The sequence below is a fragment of the Brassica napus genome, chromosome C9 (assembly GCF_020379485.1).
Source record: "Brassica napus cultivar Da-Ae chromosome C9, Da-Ae, whole genome shotgun sequence".
Lineage (NCBI taxonomy): Eukaryota > Viridiplantae > Streptophyta > Magnoliopsida > Brassicales > Brassicaceae > Brassica > Brassica napus.
This window is the reverse complement of record NC_063452.1, coordinates 23,063,035-23,076,259: the sequence shown is the minus strand read 5'-3', so window position 1 is coordinate 23,076,259 and position 13,225 is coordinate 23,063,035. Positions and strand designations below refer to the sequence as shown.

The window sequence follows — 13,225 nt, the reverse complement described above, 5'->3', positions numbered from 1 at the left end:
ATGTATCGTAGGAGCTGTGGGGCGAAGGGGAATTCTGAAAATGGCTGGAATCCCGAGACTGGCTCCCCGTACCACCACGACCATGACGCTGTCGAGGCCGGGTATGATCATCATGAGACCTGTAAATTAAAAAAAAAATATTTAATAAATATAGAAATATATAAATTAATTTTTTTTTTAAAATCCCAAATAATAGTTTTTAATCACAAAAAAAGTTTTATAGATATTAAAAATGTTTAATAAATATAGAAATTTATATAAAATAAATATATATATATATATATATTTATTTATTTTTTTTTTAAATCCCAAATAATAGTTTTTAATCACAAAAAATGTTTTATAGATATTAAAAATGTTTAATAAATATATAAAAATAGTTCTAATAAACAAAAAATAGTTTTAATAAATAAAAAATAGTTTAATAATTACAAAAAAAAAGTTTTAATAATATTAAAAATGTTTAATAAATATAGAATTTTATAAAATATATATATATATATTTTTTAAATCCCAAATAATAGTTTTTAATCACAAAAAAAGTTTTATAGATATTAAAAAAGTTTTGTAAAATCCAAAAAATCGAATTTATATACAAAAAACGTTTTGTAAAATCCAAAAAATCAAATTTATATACAAAAATCGTTTTGTAAAATACAAAAATCGAATTTATACAGAAAAACGAACTTTATATACAAAAATCGATTTTATAAATACAAAAAATTAAAAAATTATAAAAAAATTCTAAATCAATTCAAAAAAACAAATTATTCAACCAAATCACAATTCTAAACCTATTATACAACCAAATCACAATCCTAACCAATCACCCTAACAAAAATCTATCAAATCTACACAAAAATCTAACAAATAGAACCTAAGAGAGTGGGGTAGGGTCCTTACATGATTTGTGTAAGAGAAGGGGGAGATCGCCGGAGATATCGTCGGAATTCAGGGGGAAATCGCCGGAGAGGAGAGACGAGCCGCGCAGAGGAAGAAGAGAGAAATGGGGAAGAAGAAGCGGCTCGTGGTTATAAAACCTAGGGTCCGACGGATACTATCCGTCGGAATTCCGTCGGAATTCTAATTTCAATTTTCGCGAAATATTTGCCCGGTTAAATGAAAATATTCCGAGGAAATACCGAGGAACTAGTGTTTGGGGTTTCAAAACATCAATTTTTTTTGCCGTATTTCATTTCTTATACAATTGTAATGCATACCATTGAGGATTCTTTGTATAGATGATCATAAACCATGAAATAACAAATTTCAAAACGAATTGAAAGTATTTCCTTTACCGTTTATTAAAGTGTATAAGTGTTTTGTGGGGATTTCGTTAATACAATCGGAAAAGTGTTTATTATAGGGTAAGGAACAAATTTTTGACTTCATAATCAGTCTAAGACACTTAATAAGGGTTATATAAGTGTTATTCAAACCGCAAAACGTTGTTTTCGGTTTAAAAACCCTATTTCCTCGGAATATTCCTCGGAATTCCGAGGAAACCCTTATCTTCCTCGGAATTCTGTCGAAATATTCCGAGGAAATACTGAGGAACTAGTGTTTGGGGTTTTAAAACATCAATTTTTTTTGCCGTATTTTATATCTTATTCAATTGTAATGCATACCATTGAGGATTCTTTGTATAGATGATCATAAACCATGAAATAACAAATTTCAAAACGAATTGAAAGTATTCCCTTTACCGTTCATTAAAGTGTATAAGTGTTTCTCTTATGTTGTGGGGATTTCGTTAATACAATCGGAAAGTGTTTATTATAGGGTAAGGAACAAATGTTTGACTTCATAATCAGTCTAAGACACTTAATAAGGGATATATAAGTGTTATTCAAACCGCAAAACGTTGTTTTCGGTTTAAAACCCTATTTCCTCGGAATTTCCTCGGAATATTCCGACGGAATTCCTAGGAAACCATTATCTTCCTCGGAATTCCGTCGGAATATTCCGAGGAAATTCCGAGGAACTAGTGTTTGGGGTTTCAAAACATCAATTTTTTTACCGTATTTCATTTCTAATATAATTGTAATGCATACCATTGAGGATTCTTTGTATATATGATCCTAAACCATGAAATAACAAATTTCAAAACGAATTGAAAGTATTCCCTTTACCGTTTATTAAAGTGTATAAGTGTTTTGTGGGGATTTCGTTAATACAATCGGAAAAGTGTTTATTATAGGGTAAGGAACAAATTTTTGACTTCATAATCAGTCTAAGACACTTAATAAGGGTTATATAAGTGTTATTCAAACCGCAAAACGTTGTTTTCGGTTTAAAAACCCTATTTCCTCGGAATTTCCTCGGAATATTCCGAGGGAATTCCGAGGAAACCATTATCTTCCTCGGAATTCCGTCAGAATATTCCGAGGAAATACCGAGGAACTAGTGTTTGGGGTTTCAAAACATCAATTTCTTTTGCCGTATTTCATTTCTTATACAATTGTAATGCATACCATTGAGGATTCTTTGTATAGATGATCATAAACCATGAAATACCAAATTTCAAAACGAATTGAAAGTATTCCCTTTACCGTTCATTAAAGTGTATAAGTGTTTCTCTTATGTTGTGGGGATTTCGTTCATACAATCGGAAAAGTGTTTATTATAGGGTAAGGAACAAATTTTTGACTTCATAATCAGTCTAAGACACTTAATAAGGGTTATATAAGTGTTATTCAAACCGCAAAACGTTGTTTTTGGTTTAAAAACCCTATTTCCTCGGAATATTCCGAGGGAATTCCGAGGAAACCATTATCTTCCTCGGAATTCCGTCGGAATATCTATTAAAAAAAAAAAAAGTCGATGCTAGTCTGTTTCCGAGTCATCATCACCAGATGAATCTGAATCTGGATCTTGGTGAAACTCTCCAATCACTGGTTCATCCTCTACGTTAACGACGACTTCCTCTCCGAAGTCGGTTAAATCAACTACAAGGCCAACTCCAGCTAAATCTTCTGCTGCACTTAATTTGCCGGATGTGCTTGGTTGTAGTGGGTCTTCCAGCTCAGAACTTCCCTGAACTCGGCCTCTCGGGTTGAGTCTTGTAACAGTAACCCATGTATCATCTCTGTTCCTTACCCGGGGGTACTTGATATAACAAACCTGTAACATTTAAAAAATTATTAGTAAAATTATAAATTAATACACATGATGATGAATCATTCTAAATAATTAATATTTAATTACCTGATCGGCCTGAGAAGCAAGGATGAAAGGATCATAATATTGCAGCTTTCGCCTCGAATTTACTGATGTAACACCAAATGCATCTGTTCTCACACCTCGATCTAGAGTGTTGTCGTGCCAATCACAATAGAAAACAGTACAGCGCAATCCAACCATGCCCAAATACTTGATTTCCAAAATTTCACGTATGTGTCCGTAGTATACATCATCTCCTGATGCAGAACAAACGCCAGCATCATAAGTCGTACTCGAACGTCTCCTCTTCTGAGTTGTGAATGCATATCCTCGAGTACAAAATCTCGGATATGACTTCACAACAAATTTTGGTCCAACGACTAACTCGCGTATCCAATCGTCAAATGTTTCACCTCTGGCCAAACCAGCAGACACCTATATTAATAGCACATATATATGCTATATCAATAAATGTGAATTAGTATAAATATGTGATAAATGATATTTTAATTTGTTTAAAGCACTCACATAAGTAAACATCCATCCAGAAAATTCTCTCTGCTTCATTTCTTCTAGCTCGTCCTCTGTGGCGTATCAATATTCGAACCGCTTTTATGCCATGAAAATCCTGTACATATGATGACAATAATGTAATTAATTAAGATTTAAATTTCAACTTGTTAAAATAAAAATTTGTAAGCTAATTTATTTACCTCTCATATTGAAGAACATCTTCGCAGTTGGTGAGCAAATATGTTTGCAAATTACTGCGCTCATGCTCAGTAAGTCGACGGTCCTTTGGTTTTCCGCTAAGTCGTCCAACGTCTGTGAAAATGTCTGGAACCGTAACATGATATGTTGCCCGTTCGCCTCTATCATCATGTCGAGCAGGTCTTCTGTTTTTGGTCTGAATTTCTGCTGGAAAGTAGTACTCGGCAAAGTTTGAAGTTTTTTCATTGATCATCTGTACGATTATAGAACCTTCCACCCTACTTAAATTTTTCACCATCTTCTTCAAATGGAACATATACCGCTCATACAGATACATCTATCTATACTGCACAGGACCACCAAGTTCCAATTCTCTTGCCAGGTGAATAACAAGATGCTCCATAACATCAAAAAACGAGGGAGGAAATATCTTCTCAAGGTTGTACTGAATCACGGCTATGTTAGTCTTCAAATTTTCAATACCTTCAAAAGTCACTGATCTCGTGCATAAATCGCGGAAGAAACCACTTATCCCTGCAATTGCTTCATGAACATTTCGTGGTAATAGTTCCTTGAAGGCAAATGGAAGGATGCGCTGCATCATTACATGGCAATCGTGGCTTTTCAAGTCAGTAAACTTTCCTTTCTTTCTGTCGATACAGTTACGCAAATTTGATGCGTAACCGTCTGGAAATTCCACATCGTTTGAAATCCAATCAAAGAACGCATCTTTTCCCTCTGCATCAAGTCGGTATATGGGAAAGGGAGCCCTACCATTCTTATCAACATGAAGTTCTGAACGAGCACATATATCGACTAAATCCAGTCATGACTTCAAATTATCCTTTGTTTTACCTTGAACATTAAGGATCGTGTTCATGAGATTGTCAAAAAAGTTCTTCTCAATATGCATGACATCTAAATTATGCCTTAGCAGATGATCCTCCCAGTATGGCAGATCAAAGAAAATACTTTTTTTGTGCCAGTTATGTAGGTCTCCAACAACATCTACCGGAAAACGCTCATGTCCACCGACGTCTGGCGTCCTTTCTGCACCAAAATCTCTTAGTTGTATCTTCAAATCTTTCCCACAAATTTCTGGAGGTGGACTGTCAAACACCCTCTTGTTCTTCGTAAACAAATTCCTACTCCTACGATATGGATGATCAGGTGGTAGGAATCTCCTGTGACAGTCAAACCAACACGTTTTCCTTCCGTGTTTTAGTTGGAATGCATCAGTATTATCTTGACAATATGGACATGATAGCCTTCCATACGTTGTCCATCCAGATAACATACCATATGCTGGAAAATCACTTATTGTCCACATTAGTACTGCCCGCATTTGAAAGTTTTCTTTACACGAAACATCGTATGTTTCAGCACCTTGAGCCCATAGTTGTTGCAACTCATATATTAGTGGCTGGAGAAACACATCAAGTGATCTCTTAGGATGCTCTGGTCCGGGAATGAGAATCGAGAGAAACAAAAAAAAAATCAGAGGGCATGTTGGATTATATCCTTTGAAGGAAATTCAATATTGCCGCAGAGACTCCATCAAGCTCCTGTGTGGAATAGAGACTTCTCAAAGACCCATATGTCACGTACAAGCACCTGCAGAAGCAACAAACTTGTAACTCACTTGCAATTAAAAAAAAAAACTCAATTCTAGAAGAAAAACTATTCTCTGCTTTTCAATGTCGAAAGACTAGATTATACTTGGGAGTTTAAGAAGTGATTACTAGTGAAAGAAATGCAGACATGTTGACTCATGGCATTATAAACAGCATTTCTCAAACCATATAAGTAATAAAGGTAAGTATAATGCCAAACTTACCTTCGCCACCACGAGATTTTCCCATGAAGTGCATAAAGTTCGTAAACAAATCCATGGCTTACCGTCAACATTCTAACAGCACCCTATACTCATAAATAGTTGATGTGAGAGATCAAATCATAGGAAACAACTGACATATGAGACAAAAATGCAAGAAAGAGCAACAGAAACTGAGTTATTTAACACACCGTTTTCTGCAGCTGAGGTGGAGCCTTCACTTGCGTTGTAGCATACCTTTTATCACTGCTAAAGAGAACAGACTCTGCAATCTAAGACACAAGAAGAAACTAAAAAAAAAATGTCAATGATTGGTCAATAAGACTTGAGAAAAAAACAAGAGCCAATGATGAATTTGGTGATTACCATTGTAAATCGAAGCAAATGTGTGATGGCAGGTTTGTGGCTCTCATATAAGCTTGAACATACGCTTCTTTCATGAGGGTCGGGAACTGAACATGTCAATTAAATTACTAAATAACTTAGATTTATAAAGGGTTATAGATTTTGAAAAACTCAATGTTCACTATCGGAAATTTTTCTCTTAGATCTGACTATTAATAGATAACTCTTTCTCTTAGATCGAAACAACAAAATCCGAGAAATTACTTACACGTTGTGATTCTTGCTGAGGATTCAACATTTTGAGGTTTTGAGTCTCGATCTCGTCTGTTTCGTGGATCTGGATGGAGACGACGGATCTGGACGACGGAGATTCGCGAAAGAGATAGATCGAGAGATAGAGATGAGTTGAAGATAAGTTAAGAGCAATATTGTCTTTTACACATTAATGAATGTGGTATTTATGAAAAAGCTCTTTAATTAATGGTAAAGTTGAATAGTAGTATCAAAAAAAGTGTATAAGTAAAATTTATTCTTTTTGGAATGTGAAATTTAGGATTCTAATAAATATATAAATAAATACTTAAAAATTAAAAAATAGTTTCAAAAATAATTTTCGATTTTCAAAAAGAAATTTTGAAAAAAATAAAAAAAATTTCGAAAATTGGTTTTATAAAAAAAGTTCGAATTTGAAAAAGTTTAATTCGAAAACAAATTTTTATTTTTTATTTTTTTATTTTTTATTTTATTTAAGTAATGATTATTATATATATAAAACAATGGTATAAGAGTCTTTTGCCACTTAATGAAAAATGTATTTTTGAAAATATCATTTTAATGGTGGTAAAGATAAAAAGTGGTATCATGAAAGTGATAAACATGAAATTTCACCATCATATAAGTTGAAAGTCTCATTTAATAATTATTAAGATTAAAAGAGATATATATATATATATATATATATAATTTTAAATTAAACTATATACCATATAAAATACATAAATATTTTAATTTCAAAATTTACTTTGAAATTTTTTCTTGATAAAATCTTTCGGCAAACATCAACAACTTAATATTTTAATAATATATAAATTACTAAAACTATTATTCCTGCAATGAAAATTTTGTTATCAGTAATTTCAAAATTTTTGCTATAAAAGATACACATGATCAAAAAAATCATATGAGTAGAAAGCATCATTTAATAGACATTAATATTAAATATATACTATATATGTTAATATCATTTAAATTTAATTATGTATCCTATCAAATAGAAAAAAAATATTGTTTGGATTAATAAAATTTATTTATATGGTCGCACTAATTTAATTATATATGTAATAGTTATTGATTTTTAATTATTTAATTTATATTTATTATTTAATAATATGTAAAAAACATATAATAAATAAAATAATTTTATATATAGTGTTCATTCTGCACAAGACGCGGATATTAAACTAGTGTTAAATGTTATTGACGCATGTATTATCTTTCTTTCTTTTTCGTCGACTCATGTATTATCTCTTTTTTTTCGCCAACTAACGGCTATTCTATTACTCAAACTTGGGAAGTACTCGATTTTGAAGTCCGGAAAGCACATCTTGAGAAGTTGAATGACCTCCAGCTCGGTTGAGAAATTTGACCATGCTTGTGGATCCACTACCATTGCAATCAGGTCTTTGCAATACGTCCCAAATCTCTGACATGTCGAATGTTGTAGCATGCTCTCCATTGCCCATCTTAAAGCTTCCAGTTCAGAGTGTAGTGATGTTTCTCGCCTCCTTAAATTTCTCGTCCCCATTAGTTGAATCTTTCCTCTATCATCCTTTCACACCCATCCAATTCCACTGAATTAATCCATAGAGGTCCATGAGGCATCCACCATACAAATATTCTCCAAGCTTAAGGCTTGTGTGTCTTCACCCTTTTGTGTTTGTGAAGGAGCAGGTATAGAGTCATTTGCATTGTACCATGGCTGACACTCACTCTCTGCATATCTGACTAACTCCAAGGGGTCCATATCTATACCTCTGAACAGCTTGTCGTTCCTCGCTTTCCAAATGTAACAAATTATCCAAGGATATGGATCTCTGTCATTTTCTGGTTCCACAATACTATTCTTCCTCCAAAAGAGATAGTCCATGTTGGTGTAGGTACTCGAAGTAGGGAAAGTCTGAGAGCTTGACGGTGTTGATGACAGGTCCCATGCTTGTACTGCTGGTGGGCATTCAAAGATCGCATGAGTAACCGTCTCTTAATGCTCTCCACATCTTGGGCAGTAATTATCACATCACATATTGTGACGTACCATATTCCTTGTGACAGCTACCTGTCCTGAAATTAGTTGCCATATAAGATGACAAATCTTTTGTGGTGCATTGACTTTCCAAGCAAAGGCTTGAAGTTTGGTTATGCTCGGCTCAACAACTTATTTTTCCTCAACATCTGTCAGTATATTTGTAGCTACCCAATATCCAGATTTGACAGTATATTGTCCATTTTTGGTGTAGCTCCAACTGAAAGTATCTTGTCGATGAGTAGAGCTTATGGCCAGACTCTGAATAATTGATATGTCCTCTTGATCTATATACTGTTCCAATGCTTGAGTATCCCACTCCTTTGACTCAAAATCAATAAGATTACTGACTGTCATATTTGGATGTACTACTGGGCTATGGGGCGAGCCGGTCTTGCTGGAATCGAGGGAATCCATGGATCTTGCCAAACATTAATTTATATCCTGAGTGTACTTTACTCCTGATGCCCAAAAGTAGTAGTTTCCTTGCCGCTATGATACTCGTCCTCACATACGATGGACTATCCACTGTACCGATTCGCAAAGGCGAACTCAGCCGAAAGTATCTTCCCCGGAGAACTCTCTCCACTAGTGAGTTTGGGAATTGTACAAGACGCCAAAGCTGCTTTGCTAGAAGAGCAAGATTAAATTCATGGATCATGCGAAAGCCAATACCTCCCTCTTCTCTAGGGGCACACATCTTCTCCCATTTAGCCCAATGGATCCCTCGTTTTGGTGAATTTGAACTCCACCAGAATTGTGCGATGGCACTCGCAAGGTTATCACATATCTCCAACGGGAGCAAGAAACTGGACATGACATATGTCGGAAGAGCTAACAAATAGCTTACACTTGGATCCACTAATGTCCTCTGGAATTCCTAAGTAGGATCCCATTCCCCCTTTGTTTTGGATACCAAGTGTGTCTTTAATGAGCTGTCAATCATTTGCAGGAATCCTCTTACCGAAGAGTAATGAGGATTTTTCAAAGTTAATACATTGTCCTAATGCTTTCCCATATTTCATGACTACTTTCATAACTTCTTCACATTCACGGAGCTCCGCCTTACAAAAGAAAAGGTTATCTTTAGCAAAGAGAAGGTGTGATACCGAGGGGCTAGCGGGTGCGACTCGCATCCCCGTTATCTTTCCTTGGTTCTCTGCATGATTAAGAAGGCTAACGAGCGCTTCCGTGCATAGAATAAATATGAAAGGAGACAGAGGATCTCCTTGACGTAAACCTCTACCTGGGACAATATTTCCCCTTGGCTCTCCATTCATGAGTACTTTGTATTTGACCGAGGTGATACACCTCATAATCCAGCCAATCCATATCTCTGAAAAACCAATCTTCCGCATGATAGCCTCCATAAAAGACCATTCTATCATATCATATGCTTTATTCATATCCGTTTTTATGGCCATTCTCTTGACTCTTCCACCTTGTTTGGTTCTTAGTGCATGGAACATATCCTGAGCTATCATGATATTATCTGTGATCTGTCTTCCTGTAACAAAAGCTGACAGGGTTTCTAAAATCCGCTGTGGGAGAACCTTCTTCAATCTTTGGCATAAGACCTTAGATATTATTTTATAGCTGACATTGCATAAGCTGATAGGTCTAAATTTTGTCATCTCTTTCGGCTTATCCGTCTTCAGAATTAGGCAGATATTAGTATCATTTAACCCATGCGCCATTGTTCCTTCGAAGAGAAACTGATTAACCATACGAGTTAAATTTTCTTTGACAATATCCCAAAACTTTTGGTAGAAGAGGGCCGTCATTCCATCTGGCCCTGGGGCTTTTTCTGGGTGCATTGCGAAAAGAGCCAATTTGACCTCTCATTCAGTTACTGGTTTTGTAAGGTCCTCATTTACTGCCCCAGTAATCGATGTTGAGACCTCTGTCAAAGCATCAGCTATATCCTCCGGGTTCGAGGACTCAAAAATTTGCGTGAAATAGCTAGTAGCAATGGCTACTAATCCTTCCTCATCCTCCACCACATTTCCATTTTCATCTAGGAGCTGTGTGATCCTATTCCTTGCTCTTCTTTGCTTCACCAGAGCATGAAAGAATTTTGAGTTCCTATCTCCTTCCCTTAACCACAGGACCCTACTTTTCTGTCTCCAAAATATCTCTTCTGCCTTAAGAGCAGTAGATAGTTCCTTAAGAGCATCCGCTATTTCCTCAGAGGTAGCTTCATCATTTGAATATAGATCCTCCACCTTTTCCTTAAGCTCATCCACTTGCTTTTCTGTATTCACATTGTTTTGTCTCCTCCATTGACTCAATGCCTTCCGACAACTAGCAATATGATCTATTATATTTGCTTCTGGTGGTAAATCCTCTGACTTCCAACCTTCCAAGATGACTTGCCTTAGTTCCTCATTATCCAACCAACGTTTATAAAATTTGAATTTCTTTTTTTTCCACACTGGTTTTGTAAGAATATCTGCTAAGATCGGGCGATGATCCGAGCCCCAAAGCCTAAGATATCTTGCAGCTGTATGAGGGAACTTTTCATGTCAGTTCTCATTCCCCACTGCTCTATCCAGTCGGCATCTAACAGTTGTCCCTCCTGCTCTTTTACCAACCCAAGAAAGCATATTTCCAGTAAATGGAAACTCTAACATACCACAATCACTCAGCATCTGCTTAACATACAAGAAAGAGCTACCAGAGCGCCTTCTGCCTCTCTCTTTTTCACTATGATCAGTTATTTCATTAAAATCACCTATCATGAACCAAGGTCCATCTCGTGTTGTTGAGAAACGCGTAAGACATTCCCAGACCTGATCCCTACGTTCTAAAACATGGTCTCCATAAACAAATGTCATAAAGACTTTTATTCCATCAATGATTGCCTCAATTTCAATCATTCTGTTATTCGAAAATAAAACATTAACTTGAAATTCATCCATAAATAAAAGAGCTAGACCTCCACTAAGACCAAGTGGCTCAATGGTAAACATACGATCAAATCCTAAGTCAGCCTGAATGTTTTGCAACAGCAGCCTCCTATTCTTTGTCTCAGAAAAAAACACAAGTCCTGGGCGATGCTTCTGACACATCTCCGTAAGGCATCGAACTGTGAGGTCGTTTCCAATACCTCGACAGTTCCAACTGAGTGTCCTCATAGATGATTGTGTGATGAGTTTTTGGAACCCATCAATCCATCATTTGTGGACGAGCCAATTTGTAGCTGCTTCGAGCTCTGGTGTCGACACCTTGACCTTCCTACTTCACCGTGAGACGAAGATGATCGCTTACGTGGAGATCCCCTTCGGAGGACATCAAATTTCTTATTTGGAATGCCCAATGAGGCACTCGGTTTAGTACCATGTTTCCTGCTCAATGATGCTTTATTTGAATATTTTATTTGCTCTTTGAGCGGCTCACGATGAGATGATGCACTCGGTTGAGATGTGTTTGCGTCCATCTCCTTGAGCTCCAAGCCCAATAAATCATCGCCCTGCACATCGCAATCCATCATCCCTCCATCCTGATGTTCTTCGATCTCCATATCATTTAAAGCACCAATAATCTGGTTATCTTCATCCGCAATAGGCATCTCCTGATTCTCTTAGAGTAGAAAAAGAAAGAGATCGAGTAAGATCTTTCGAACGTTTCGTAATGTTCTCCTCCATGGCAAGGTCCCGAGATGGCGTAACAATCGTACTTGCTAACCTCCTAATACCGCGTTTCTCACTAGCCCTCTCATCCTCTTGATTTTGTCTATCAGTGCTTCTTGAAGGTGATGGTTGTCCATATGAAACAACCTCTCTATTACTGTTGATTGGTTCCTCACGTGCTTTTTCACTAGCTTTTGTCAAGCTAGCTCCATGGTGTATCGTTGTTGATTTTGCTCTCCATGTCGAGCCCCGGTTTCGGTCATAAGGACCCGTAGACGCTCGTGAACCACCATATCTACTACTTCTGGAGTAGTCATTCTGTCGGCGCATGATCCTATCAGTGTATGACCCATAATCAGTACGCGATCCACGATACCGAGAGTCCATGTCCAACTTCCTGTCGCTAGACTCAGAGCTTAACCGAAAGGAACGGTTGTTCAGATCGGTGGGTGTAAGTAGTGGCTGGCGAGACGCGATTACGCTCTGAGAGCTGGTTCGATGATGCGATTGTTCTAAAGGAACTTGCACCCTCGTGAAGACATCTTGACGCACTGTATTTGGCTGTAACCTATTCTTTATCTCCAAGGAAGGACAAGACTCCTTCTCATGAGTAAGCATTCCACAAGTGGAGCAGTGCTTGAACAACATGTCGTACTTTATTTCAATTGTGACCTCATCCCCATCCGATTCGGCCTTTCTTGTGAACTTAAGAGGGCGCCGAGTATCCACATTAATGAGCATCCGCCCTTCAGAGAATTCAACCTTGTCAACATACCCCAATCTTGACCTTATTGTTCTCAGGTTTTTATCCGTCCATAAATGCAGAGGAATGCCAATCAATTGAACCCAGAAGGGAATTATCCAGGGGTAGTCATCATGAACAATGGGCTCGCATCTTACTAACACAAACATACATAAATTGAAGTGAAATAGACCCTGTCTAAGAACAGAGTTGAGGTCATCTTCTGATGAAAAGTTAAGAAGAAACTTCCCATTACCCAAGTCATTGGCAACAATTCGATCAGCCAAACCCCAATGCAAAGGCATTTTCTGGATAAGCTTCTCGACATTTTGTTTCTTTGGGTTAAGAATCTTGCCAATCAATGACAGCCTGAACTCATCAATGATTTTTAGATCATCCTGATCAGTTAGCTTTATCAGCTCATCATCATCCTCGTAGAGAATACTTTTGCCCTTGATATTAGCCAAGTGACTGGATTTATGCCTAAATGATAACCCCAT

The 13,225-nt window shown here is 36.6% G+C and overlaps 1 protein-coding gene across 1 annotated transcript; it reads right to left on the bottom strand.

Annotated features, from left to right (window-relative positions):
* Positions 1-10,192: 10,192 nt before the first annotated feature.
* Positions 10,193-13,225, bottom strand: LOC106416999. Its single transcript, XM_013857866.1, has 3 exons — positions 12,031-13,225; positions 11,751-11,933; positions 10,193-10,854 (listed from the first exon to the last, which is right to left on the bottom strand). The coding sequence occupies exons 1-3, from the start codon at positions 13,223-13,225 to the stop codon at positions 10,193-10,195; spliced, it is 2,040 nt and encodes a 679-aa protein (XP_013713320.1).